Source organism: Scleropages formosus, chromosome 2 (assembly GCF_900964775.1).
Source record: "Scleropages formosus chromosome 2, fSclFor1.1, whole genome shotgun sequence".
NCBI classification, from domain to species: Eukaryota; Metazoa; Chordata; class Actinopteri; order Osteoglossiformes; family Osteoglossidae; genus Scleropages; species Scleropages formosus.
Genome location: NC_041807.1, coordinates 39,232,018 through 39,245,669, shown reverse-complemented (window position 1 = coordinate 39,245,669; position 13,652 = coordinate 39,232,018). Strand labels below are relative to the sequence as shown.

The following is a 13,652-nucleotide window of genomic DNA, read 5'->3' as shown; positions in this document are numbered from 1 at the left end:
CCCGGATGCGTGGAGGTCATTCTGATCAACATTCCTCCAGAGGGGTGTTACGCCATCACTAATTCTGTATTGTCTCTGTACTTTGGAAGTATTTTATTTCACATAAACAGAAGATGGGGCCTGAATCCACTGTGTGTTAAACATAACAGCATGAAAAAAAATAAAAAAAAACTGTGAAATGTGTAACAGCAAATAATATCTGTTTTAGTGAACAGACCCAGTCTACACAAAATCCATGTGCCAGAAGTTCAATGAATATGTGTCAAGGTTGTGGTTTCTGACTGTTGATCCAGTGTAACACAGGTCTCTTTTTATGGTTATGTATATGGTTTCTGATGAAAGATAAAACACTACAAAAACAAAACAAAATTACTATTAAAGCATTAATAATAATCACCTTTGGCATCTTATCAATTTGATCCTGATGGCCTGACAGCTTAACAGGTTAATCAGAATTTGCATGTTGGTACATTTACCCATAAAACTAGTAGTACTATTACTTATTAAACTAGTACTGAGAATCTGCAACAAGGTCAAAGCAGCTAAAAGTAAACATACATTTGTAATAAAAGTAACTTGGCATATAGGGTGTGGCCCACCTAGGCTGCAGGAGAGGGACAGAGTGAGGATGAGCAACCTGTGGGTAATAATTGGCTCTATTTTACCCCATCCTTCCAAACAGTAGAACAGACTTAGGAGTTCTAGATGGACGCTGAAGATTGTAAGGTCTGCACTGTAAGGTCTCCATTGAGTATTCACGGCTTTGTGTTTGCATCCGATGTTTTGCGCAGCTGTAATTTCTTAATTTACATTTACGTTTATTCATTTAGCAGACTCTTTTGTCCAAAGGAGCATACATCTCTACAAAAGTACAATTTATGCATTACATTAAGAGAAAGAGACATAGCTGCAGACATGAAAGTCTCAAGTAAACCTAGTTTGTTAATGTAATTTTTCATTTACGCTTATTCCTCAAAATACAACAGCAATCAGGAAGTAGGCAGTATAATGCTTAAAAGTGCTGATGTTTGATAGAGAGACTTTAGATTTCAATTCCACCTTCTGCTCTAGTACCCAAGAGCAAGATACTCACCGAATACCCTGTGCCCAGGGATTCTGGGATAGTCTCCAGCCTGATATGACATGGACCAAGAAAGTGCTTACAGTGAGTCAGTAAAACATCAGAAAAAGGTAAAAATTGCAACATAACTTTTATTTCTGTTCTCAACAGCTCATACAAGGCAGGACCTCGGTATTTTTATACACTGGAAACAAACAGCATGCGGAAAGAAGAATCGCTTATTTTATGTTTTATTAGCATGAAGCAAGGGAGGTGAAGCAGCATGGTGGTGCAGTGGGTAGTGCTGCTGCCTTACAGTATCAGGGCTGTTCAGGTATAGGTTTAAACCCAGTTCAGTTGGTCTGCATTTTGCATGTTTTGCCCCATAAGTCTGTGAAGTTTCCTCTAGGTGCTCCAGTTTCCTCCCACAGTCTAAAAATTTATTTTTGGTGAACTGGCTAAATTGCCCGCAGGGGTATTTGTGTAAGTGCACATGCATGTGGAAAACGTATTAAAGAGTGTTTTACCTCACAGTGTATCTCGAAGTAAACAAAATTGGCCACAAGGAAAGCACTGATGCATTACATAAGGTTAACCAGCATCTGGTTAATTTAAAATTGCAGTCAAGGAAGCGTAATAACAGAAATGCACATCTTTCAATTTGTTAGATAGTTTCTGTAAAAGTCTTGGATACAGGAATAATAAAATAAAAATCATGCTAACTGCAATCACTCCATAAAGCTGATTATCCCCCACACTGAGACAGCAAGGAGAAATGCATGTTGTTTTTTTTTGCTCTGCAATAAATTACAGGTTGGAAAATACAAAATATTTAAATGTTAACAGAATTAATATTCATTTACATTACATTTATTCACTTAGCAGATGCTTTTCTTGAAAACAACTTCCAATGGATACTATATAGTATTACCAGCACACACACCTTTTTCACCAAGGTGACTTGCACTGCTAGATACACTACTTAGAAAGAGTCACTCATCATCAGTGAAACACACTCTCCTTTGTGTCACTCACACACTCGGGAAACCTGAACAGCATATCTGTGGACTGTGGGAGGAAACTCATGCAGACATGGAGAGAACATGCAAACTCCACACCGACTAAGCAGGGATCGAACTTATGTTCTCTCACAGCACTCAGGGACTGTGAAACAGCAGCGCTACTCACTGTGCCACCACGCTGCCCGGTGACTGAATATTCATTAATATTAATAGCACAATTGTAAATATCAGATTTGGAAAATAAAAATAATAAACTTTTATGTCTTTTTCAAGCTGGAACGAATTTGAAAGACAAAAAACAACACGGATTTTAAAGTTTTTTTTCTCACGTTTTTTTGAACAGGAGCTGACACCTCATTCAGAACACCAGAAACTGCACTCAGACCCAAACTTTAGCAAAAGTTGGACACAGAGGACACAGAGACCAACCCAACAACTTTTTAGACAAGGGAGTTTTACACAGAGGAATATCAGAGACACACGCAGCACTGCTATTAGTCACCGAGGAGTGAGAGTGTGTGTGTGTGTGTGTGTGTGTGTTTACTCCATCTCACACAGCGACACCAAAGAGCCCATGGAATAAACCCCAAAAGCAGGACAGAGGGCCTCAGTGAATGTGGAGGTGAACCTGTACAGGAGGGTCTGTTTACCGGAGGAGATGCTGTAGAAGGACAGAGTGCCGGACACACAGTCCACATACACTCCTAATCTGTGGGAGATGGGTACAGGTATTGCAGTCTCCCTGTTATTGTGCCAGACGGAGTAACTCCCACCACAGCAGCTCAGAATCCAGGACTTGTCATTGTCTCCAATTCCACAGTCATCACTGTTTCCTTTCCTCCCGATTCCTTTATAAGTCACTCCTATTACAGCTCCATATCCACTCCAGTGAACCTCCCAGTAACAGCGACCAGACAGACTCTCTGCACACAGAACTTGAGGAAAACAGTCAAATCTGTCTGGATGATCAGGATATTGCTGTTTCTCACTCCTCCATGTCACCTTCCTGTTGTCCTCAAACAGATACAGGTGTGTGTTTGCTGAGTTGGGATCCAATGTGAGGTGGCAGGAGTCTGCAGGTGAAGCAATGAAAAACAGTTAAAACATTTATTTAAAAAAATTTCCATATTGAATTGTAAACTAAACAGAGCCCTGTGAACCATGATAAACTTATGTCAATTCAAGCAGTGATTCAAGTTCAGTTTCCCTCTGCTTGTCCTGCTTAGGATAATCTCTCCTATGTGTCCTTGGTCTCCTGCAGGGGAGACTGGTCCAGTGGGAACTGAGAGTGAGCTCAACAGTCCTGTAAAGAAACCTCATTTTGCCGCTTATATCCTTGATCTCGTTCTATCAGCCAATATCCAAAGTGTTGAACTATAGATGAGGATCAGGATGTGAGATAGGGCCGAAAACCAAGAACTTTGTTCACAAAAGCACTGATGATGCACCACTCTGTCATTTTAATCTCCCACTTCCCTCATCTATGATTTACGAACCTGAGAGAAAGCAGAAACACTAAAGTGAAAAACAAACTTCGGGATAACCAACAACTACACACATCCTGACTGAAACTGCTTGTCCCAAGAGGGGTTATGGCAAGCTGGAGCCCAGCCTGGCAACACAGGGCATAAGGCTGGAGGGGGGAGGGGACACACCCAGGATGGGATGCCAGTCTGCCGCAAGGCAGCCCAAGCAGGACTCAGACGCCAGACCCACCAGAGCACAGGCAAAGGCTAAACCCGTTGCACCACCTTACCCCCTAAACAAGAGTCAAGAGGTCCTATATCTTTCACATGCATGTTTATAAAACCTGTGAATACTGCAATACACAGAGCAGACCACACTGTATTTTCTGAATGCAAAATCTGGAAGCCCATCAGCTGTTAATAAACTCACATTAGCTATAACACATTCATTGTGAAAAATCTGACATTGATTTTCCAAATAACAAACATGTTTTGTACAAAAGTACAAAAAAAAACTAAGAAACAATTTTATAGTAAATGGAATAGATAGTAGAAGCTCTTCAGTACAAAGACACTTACATTTGAGAAGCCCTGGTCTTATCCTGCACTCTCCACCATGGTCCACACTGTAGGAGAAGCAGAAGGACACACAGTGACTGAGAGACACACCCAGCATGTCTATGAAGTGTGTGTGTAAACTCAGAGCCCTGTGTTAGAAGGAGAGCACCTGACACTATGAGCACTTTACTGATCATCTCATGCTGACACATGAACTCATTTATCTGGTGGAAAAAGTTCAAACATGTTTAAAGGTTAGTCGTAATGGAGAGAGCACACACACACAGGCACACACAATACTTACTTGAGTGCCTCTAGTTTGCAGGTGGGATCCTGCAGTAGATGAGAGAGCAGCTTCACTCCTGAGTCTCCTGGGTGATTGTAGCTCAGATCCAGCTCTCTAAGGTGTGAACAGGGGTTCGAATGCAGAGCTGAAGCCAGAGCAGCACAGCCTCCTTCTCTGATAGAACAGCCAGAGAGTCTGTAAAGAGGAAAAACTGTATTCACACTGAAGAAACCTTATTTACAGTGTCTGTTCCCCAGTAGTACTGACCTCAGTGTGTCCAGTTTACACTGTTGGTTCCCCAGTCCAGTAGAGAGCAGTTCCACTCCTGAATCCTGCAGGTCATTGTTATTCAAATCCAGCTCTCTCAGGTGTGAGGAGTTTGATGTAAGAACTGAGGCCAGAGCTTCACAGCATCTCTCTGTCAGTCCACACATCTTCAGCCTTACGAAGACAAAATCAGACATGGAGAACATTTATTTCAGCATGTCACTTTTTGACAAAATGGAACTTAATCACAATAGGTAAAAAGAAAACAGATGTTTTGTATAAATTAAAGTACAATTTTAGTTTTAAACAGATCAAAGGGAGGTGAAATAGAAGAGTTACATTTTTAAAACATAATACACTTGGAGTATTGGTGGCATGGTTAGTTTGTATCTCTACTTGTTTCTTTTCCCCACTTCCTACCCCAGTTGCACTTTAACCCCACACAGGACACAACACTCTCTTGGCTAGTCATATACAGAACAAAAAACTGATTGAGTGTGTTTGCTCCCTCTCTACTCACCTTACTGTCTCCAGTTTACAAGTGGGATCTAGCAGTAGATCAGAGAGCAGAGTAACTCCTGAGTCCCCTGGGTCATTGTAGCTCAGATCCAGCTCTCTCAGATGTGAACAGGGGTTCGAACGCAGAGCTGAAGCCAGAGAAGTACAGCCTCCCTCTGTGAGTTTACAGTTGGACAGTCTGCAAAGGATGAACAAAATATTACACTCAGCTTTGTTATACGGCTGGTCACCAATCTAAATTCGAAGTACGGTTTCTACTGAATGTTAATCGCCAGCTCACTATTGTAAAGTTGAAAGAATCGTAAGTCGAACCATTGTAAATTCCACCTGTATGTACAGCCATGGCAAACACTTATAAAGGCACTGTAAAAACAACTACAACATCGCTAGATGGTAATAGTAATTTTGTGAAAATGTTGTAATGACATGGTCTAAACCCTCCTAATGACCCAATGTGACTGAAACCTGTATGCCTCTATTTTCTAATTAAATTTTATAAAAACAGGAGACTAGAGATATTTGTTTTTTTTTTTATTGTGATCCCCACTGAGCATGACGGAGAAGTATTTCCTCAGATGAACAGGTTAGATGGAATTGAAAGCATGTCAGAGACTACTTCAATAAAGTGATATGTTGCAGTTCCTCTCTCCTAAGCTCTTTCCGTGAAACTGTACATTCTAGTGCCTGTTCCCAATTTGCCCATGGTCCCTGCTGCTCTATCCCTACCATCCAACCTTCTGTCCATCCTATGTTGAGAAGCATACCTCCACCTGAATCAGACAGTACTTTGCTATACCCTGGGCCTTATCATACTGCCTTGATGAAACAAAGCCCAAAACCAGTTCTTCCTGATGATGCTGAACACACCACCTGCTGGAGCCAGGACTCTGCTTGCAACTGCTACCAAAACACAATGCTTCTTATCTGCCCTAACCTCAATGCTGGCTTCAGAAACCCTAGGATTGTCCCCAAGTAATAGTGACCTCGGTGTGTCCAGTTTACAGGGTTGGTTTCCGGTAGTACTGACCTCAGTGTGTCCAGTTTACACTGTTGGTTCTCCAGTCCAACTGAGAGAAGTTCCACTCCTGAGTCCTGCAGGTCATTGTCACTCAGGTCTAAAACTCTCAGGTTCGAGTCTGAATTCAGAATTGAAGCCAACGCTTCACAGCATCTCTCAGTGAGAGAACAACTATTCAGCCTGGAAGGAAAAACATATCTTGATACTACTATGTCTTTTACCCACTTTTACTCATATGTAGCAAACCAGGATATTTCAGGCCCTTGGAGTTATGGATATTTATTATATAAAGAAATAAAGTTAATCGGATCACTGTGTCGGCCTTTCTATGGAGTACACAAACAGTATGGAGTTAGTGAAGCTCTGTTGCACTAATAACAAATATTGACAGCATAGATCTTTGATTGTGGTTTCATTATCAACTTTACTTAAAATAGTGTAAGGGCATTTGTACTATTAAAGCTAATTTTTGCTATTCGGATAACTAAGTTAATAGTTACACACATCCTTCAAAAATACCATGTCTGCATCTAAACCTTCTCGCCAGTTGTGACATACACTTTTTACTCTGAACTGTCACTTTGGAGAAAAGTGTCTGGTAAAAGAATAAATTCATATATAAACTGAACGACCCATGTTCAGATCCTACCTCTTAATTAACAGTGTTGCTGTTAGTATTATTGTTGTTGTTAATAATGTGGTGGTGATTCTGATGACACTACAATACAAAGGAAGGAAGAAGTATATATAGAGCATGGAGTTTTGTTATGAAACAATGTGTGACCTTGCTGATGGAAGATCTCTCTTCATCCAGTACCTGTACTGAAAGAGACAAAGTCCAACCCCACAATTCAGACCCTACCGGTATAATAATGGCCATTGTTTCCATGGTAAATTACAGGCTAATACAACAGATATACCTGGAAAAAAGCCAGACTGACACCACTAAGGGTCAGAAAGCTTTGGAATTTGAGACATCACACCTGTCTCTGTTCAGAAATGTCTAATACAAGTGTATGATGAAAGTACAGAAAAAAATAACCTTTCTGAAAGTAAAATGACCAACTAAAAGGTAAAAAAAAAAGGCATTGTACTGAATAATAAGCCATTATAATGGTTTTTCATTTTTAGGACCCTTTTTTATGAGGGCAGTGTTATATCAGCGGTCTCTTAAAACAGACCGTCACACCCACGACCTCATCGCGACCCAACGCACCTGTGGATGATCAAGGAGACGGAGGGTAAAAGGACGATGCCAGACCGACCAGATTGCGGAACCTCGTTGAGCCGTCCGCTCACCATACCTGGATCTCCTGTGATCTCGCCTGCATCTTTGGTTTCACCCTCGTCCTTGTTCCCGTGCCTGTTCTGGTTCCTGTTCCTACCCTGCCCTGTTTCTGTCCTCCCTGAACCCAGTCCCCCCGTCTACTGGTTTTCTTTGTTTCCTGACCATTGGCTTTGTTTCTTGGACTACGACTTCAGATTCTCCTTGTATTGACGTCTGCTCATCGGTAACCTTCGCGACGATTACAATTACACATTCTGCCTGCAAATCCTGTATAGAATAAAACCGTGCAACCACACTTGGGTCCGCCTTACCCTGGCTGACATGAAAAAGACATATAACAGGACTTACAGAGCAGTTCTGGAGACCTGGATCACTAGCAGCATCCTCTGAAGACCTTCATCACATAAAGTGCAGTTTTTCAGGTTTAATATATCCATTTCCTTTGCTGATTTCATCAACACATAGGCCAAAGCTGACCACTCCGTGAGTTTCATGTCCTTTTCTGAAAGACATTCCCTGTTCAGGTAATTTTGTACTTTGTCCACCAGAGAGCTGTCATTCAGTTCATTCAGGCAGTGGAAGAGATAAATGGTCTTCTCTGGAGAGAGGTTTTCATAGATCCTTGAATTAATGTATTCCACTATTTCTGTAATGTTACAAGACATTTTCCTCTGTGTCAGTAGTCCTTTAAAAAGGTTTTGACTGCATTCCTTTGAAAGGCCAAGAAGGAAGCGGAGGTAGAGGTTCAAGTGTCCATTCTTGCTCTCTAAAGCTTGATCCACTGTTTTCTTCAGCAGGTCAGGCTCAGTATTTGCCATAAACTGATGTAAAGCAGCAAGATACTCCTGAACACTCAGATGTATAAAGCAGTAAACCTTCCCCTCATAGAACCCAAAGTCTTCTCTAAACACTTCTGTACACACTCCAGAATACACTGAAGCTTCATTGACATTAATGCCAAACTTTCTCAGATCTTCCTCATAAAATATTAGATTTCCGTTTTTAAGGTTGTTGAAAGCCAAGTTTCCCAGTTTCAAAACAAAATCCTTATCTGCCTCTAAAGATTTCAGAGGCTCCGTTTCTTGTTTTTTCAGATACTTCGCATTCTTTAAACTGGTCTGAAATATCAGGAAGTGTGTGTACATCTCAGTGAGAGTCTTGGGAATTTCTCCACTGTGCTCCTCGACAAAGAGCCTCTCGAGAACAGTGGCTGAAATCCAGCAGAAGACTGGAATGTGACACATGATGTAGAGGCTCCTTGATGACTTCACATGTGCAATGATCCTCTTAGCCAGATTCTCATCACTGAATCTCTTTGTGAAGTATTCATCCTTCTGAGGGTCATTGAACCCTCGTATCTCTGTTACGCGATGAACACACTCAGGAGGGATCAGACTGGCGGCCGCTGGTCGGGAAGTTATCCAGATGAGAGCAGAAGGAAACAGATTCCCTTTCATGAGGTTGGTCAACAACACATCCAGTGATGTTGTCTTTGTTACATCAGAGCAGATCTCATCGTTCTTAAAATCTAGAGGAAGGCGACACTCATCCAGACCATCAAAGACAAACAAGACTTTGGAATGAAAAAGTTGAGTGAGTCCAAACTCTTTGACTTCTGGGAGAAAGTCATGAAGCAGTTGGATCAGACAGAAGTCTTTATCCTTTTTCAAATTTAGGTCTCGGAAAGGAAGAGGAAATATGAAATTGATGTCTTGATTTTCTTTTCCTTCTGCCCAGTCAAGAATAAATTTGTGCACAGTCACTGTTTTCCCAATACCTGCAATCCCCAGTGTCATCACAGTTCTTATATGTGTTGCTTTTCCAGGCAAGGCTGTAAAAATATCACTGTATTTCATTGTAGTTTCTTGTATAGCTGGTTTCTTGAGTGCTCTCTCAATGTGTCTCACTTCATGTTCATCACTGATCCCACCAGTACCACCTTCACTTATGTAGAGCTCTGTGTAAATATCATTCAGAAGGGTTGGGTCTCCTTGCTTAGCTTGTCCTTGAAATACACAGTCAAAATTCTTCTTCAGATGGGATTTGAGTTTTGACTGACATGTCTTTAGGAGTTCATCTGACAAAACAAATCAGACAATTTTTAGAATCTATTTTAAACATTTCACCAAAATATTTGGGTCATGGGGGCGCGGTGGTGCGGTGGGTTGGACCGGGTCCTGCTCTCCGGTGGGTCTGGGGTTTGAGTCCCACTTGGGGTGCCTTGCGACGGAGTGGCGTCCCGTCCTGGGTGTGTCCCCTCCCCCCTCTAGCCTTACGCCCTGAATTGCCTGGTTAGGCTCCGGTTCCCTGTGACCCCGTATGGGATAAGCGGCTCAGAAAATGTGTGTGTGTGTGTATGTGTGTGTATTTGGGTCATACGTAACACATGTATGAAATAAGAATGGTTTGGTCCTCTGAAAGCTGAGTTCCCCTTTTGACCTAGTTTTGTTAGAATCGTTTCCTTGATGCAGTTCTGCTGCACTGTGCCTTTCTCCTACCCTGTGTCCACCTTAGTCCTGCCAGTGCTTAACACCATTTAGGTTGGATAACTGTAAATATTAAGAATGAACAAGTAGACATTGAAGAGTATCAGAAGAGAATGCAGCTCAGCAATTTTGGACTTGAAATTGATTTTGTAACATCCTGCCTCAGTGAAATACTTGCTGGACAAATCCCTATGGAAATAGCTCTTTTATTGGTCCATAGCATGTTGTAGCACCAAATCTGGGAAAACGCAGAAGAACCACATTCCAAACTATGACTATAAATGTTTAAATAAAATCTAACTCTTGAGCTTACAACATCTTGGTAAAACAACTGATAATTGATCAATGGTGGAATGAACTTCCCGTGTCTTTCAGGACTCCTGAATCTCATCACAAGTGCATTCCTTGAGTTATTTTATTCATATATTTATCTATCCTGAAAGACACAGGGTGTGATGCAGGGAGCAGCGTGGCTGGAACTGCAGTCCATCAAAGGACTTCATTATCTTTTTATTTTCACTTGAAGCAATTCCGACAACGACGTGTCTCATTTGCAGCTGAGGATACAGCAAAAGTGGCCACGTGGGGGCGACAGATCCTTCACATAAACATGTGGGCAACAGTCACTTTCAGTTTGCAGTTTAAAAAGAGTACGAACTTAACGTACCTCTATTTATTCGTTGAGAAGCCTATGTAAAAGTATGTGTATTATATATTATTATTATTTTATAATATACATATTTTTAAATAGACGCTGAATGAAATTGTTCTGCACAACCGTCACCCGCGCCTCCGCTTCCCTCCCAACTCTGAGTGCGTTTTGCTGCCCTCTAACGGCAGGAATGGGAAATGCGGCCTGTTCCGCTCTGCAACAGAGACTTTTCAGAAAATAGAACAAAGAAGAAATAGATATAACACACACACACACACACACACACACACACACACACACACACATTTTCAGAACCGCTTGTCCCTTACGGGGTCGCAGGGAACCGGAGCCTACCTGGTAACACAGGGCGTAAGGCCGGAGGGGGAGGGGACACACCCAGGACGGGACGCCAGTCCGCCGCAAGGCACCCCAAGCGGGACTCGAACCCCAGACCCACAGAGAAGAAATAGATATAACAATATAATAAATCAAGGAGATGGGTGATTTTTTTGCCATTTGTAACACGGATGCTCGTACCACTGGGTAACACAACCTTTTCCAGTACATATTTCATATTTTCCTTCTGTTTGTTTAGGTTTTAAATGATGTTTATATAGATGTATGGATGAGTGACCTATTGTAAGTAGTGTATCTAGCAGTGTAAGTAACCTTGGTGAATAAGGTGTGTGAGCTGGTAACACTACATAAAGTTCATTGGAAGTTGCTCTGGAGAAAAGTGTCTGATAAATAAAATAAATATAATGTAATGTCTGACAAGATATCAAAGTTTTGAATGAACCTTTCCTGATATTTAATATTTCTATGATAAATCTAGAATGGGAGAAAGTGATAAACTTTCTGACCCATCTTCACTACACTCATATTGACTTGTCATTTTATGTGGACGTACCAGTAGGTACAGGTGAGACTGCTCCCTCCTGATGGACACTGCAAACATGAAGGAGAAAAGATCATCCAGTTACCCTTGTGTTCTTAACTTTTAAAATATGATGGAAATTAACATCTTGGAATAAATCCAATAAATACAACATGCAGACATACCACAAGGAACACGTTTAACTGACTTAGGGGTTAAGTAAGTTAATGGAGTTGATGTACTGGAAGGTATGTCTCCATGTAAGTCAGTTCTGGCAGCTCTTGGTACTTGTCTCTGGGCACACATCTCACCTCCTAAGATGATTTGGTTAAAAATTAACATCTACCTTTCATGGGTAGATAATTCTCCCTCCTTGAAGTAGTTTGGTGGATGCATTGACCGATCACTCTTCATGGATATACAGCTGAATACAGGTGAGACTGATGTCTCCTCCTCACTGTGGTCAGAAAGGTGAGAAGATCCTTTGATTACCCTTATAACCCCCAGCTTGAGATAATATTCAGAGTTCACATCTGTACATACAGTATAACAGATATAAAACAGAAATAAACCATGATGTTAAATACATTCAAGAGGCCTGGGAGTTACTTAGAATTAAAGGATACATTACCAGCAAGGTGTGATTTAATATGAGTTAATAGTTACAGCTCATGTTACTTGTCTCTTCACATATATCTTGTGTGTTTAAGACAATGGGTTTAAAAGAACATTCACGTTTGAGCCGCAGGAAGTTCTCCATCCCTGAAGTTGTTCACTGCCTGCATGGACCCATCACTCTTCAGAGAAAAACCACTGGGTGGAGGTAACATTGATCTCTCTTGCTGGACACTGGGGTCAGAAAGGTAACAAGATGTTTCAGTTACACTTAGACCCCCAACTTCAGATAAAATGCTGACTTAACATTCTTACAGCAGCTATATCGAATAAAACACCTAAAAATTCTTACATTAAGAACATTCAACAGGATTGGGGGGGTAACTTAAGATTTAAAGGGACACTGCATGGTATGAGATATTTGTGACCACTTTTACTACTTGTCTCTTCACACACATTTTGTGTCCTGAAGACACACACACACACACATTTTCTGAACCACTTGTCCCATACAGGGTCACAGGGAGCCAGAGCCTAACCTGGCAACTCAGGGCATAAGGCTGGAGAGGGAGGGGACACACCCAGGACAGGACACCAGTCCATTGCAAGGCACCCCAAGCAGGACTTGAACCCCAGACCCACCAGACAGCAAGACCCGGTCCAACCCACTGTGCCACCGCACCCCCCATCCTGAAGACATTTGGTTTAAAAGAACATTTACCTTTGACATGTAGGCAATTCTCCCTCCTTGAAGTTTGTTGGTGGTTGAATTGATCTGTTGCTCTTCATGGATACACAGCTAGGTGTGGGTGACACTGATCTCTCCTGCTGGACACTATGGACAGACATGGGAAAACTTATCATTATTCAAAGAACATAGTGAGAGATTGGCTAACTTCACCTCTTTACACCATACATGAGAAATATGCCTATATATATCCTATATTTCACACTGTTGCTGTTCTGTACATGTCGTCATTATGATCTTACAGTGACTGCATTGAAAGGTCTTATTCTATGACTGCAAATATAATTCGTTTCCAGGGTAATTTAAGGTAATTCATTTGTTTCCAGGGTAATTTAAGGTAATCATAATTCACTCTTTTTCCACCATGCAAATATAGTAGTAGTCATGAGCCGCATGTGATGGAATGTCCATGCATAATTGATGATGATACTGTAGTCAAAACACACACACACACATTTTCTGAACCGCTTGTCCATATGGGGTCGCGGGGAACCGGAGCCTAACCTGGCAACTCAGGGCATAAGGCTGGAGAGGGAGGGGACACACCCAGGACAGGACGCCAGTCTGTCGCAAGGCACCCGAAGAGGGACTTGAACCCCACACCCAGTGGGGAGCAGGACCCAGGCCAACCCACTGCGCCACTCCATAGTCGAAACAGTAGACAGTAGTGTATAATATGAGTGTGTGTGTATGTATATATACGTATATATATATATATATATACATATAGCGGGGCATGGTGGCACAGTGGGTTGGACTGGGTCCTGCTTTCTGGTGGTTCTGGGGATCG

General features: G+C 41.7%; 1 protein-coding gene across 3 annotated transcripts in view; it reads right to left on the bottom strand.

Annotated features, from left to right (window-relative positions):
• Window positions 1-2,603: 2,603 nt before the first annotated feature.
• Window positions 2,604-13,652, bottom strand: part of LOC114909298 (NACHT, LRR and PYD domains-containing protein 12-like) — a 454,333-nt gene continuing 443,284 nt past the window's right edge. The window contains exons 3-13 of one of the 3 annotated variants that reach the window (XM_029247569.1): window positions 12,836-12,949; window positions 12,235-12,348; window positions 11,846-11,956; window positions 11,533-11,570; window positions 7,833-9,561; window positions 6,206-6,376; window positions 5,180-5,356; window positions 4,660-4,833; window positions 4,411-4,587; window positions 4,128-4,174; window positions 2,604-3,155 (exon numbers count right to left, since the gene is read on the bottom strand). In XM_029247569.1, the coding sequence (XP_029103402.1) occupies window positions 2,623-3,155; window positions 4,128-4,174; window positions 4,411-4,587; window positions 4,660-4,833; window positions 5,180-5,356; window positions 6,206-6,376; window positions 7,833-9,561; window positions 11,533-11,570; window positions 11,846-11,956; window positions 12,235-12,348; window positions 12,836-12,949 (3,385 nt within the window). In that variant the 3' untranslated portion in view covers window positions 2,604-2,622. The remainder of the gene's footprint in view (window positions 3,156-4,127; window positions 4,175-4,410; window positions 4,588-4,659; window positions 4,834-5,179; window positions 5,357-6,205; window positions 6,377-7,832; window positions 9,562-11,532; window positions 11,571-11,845; window positions 11,957-12,234; window positions 12,349-12,835; window positions 12,950-13,652) is intronic. The other 2 variants (XM_029247571.1, XM_029247567.1) reach the window with 2 other exon arrangements.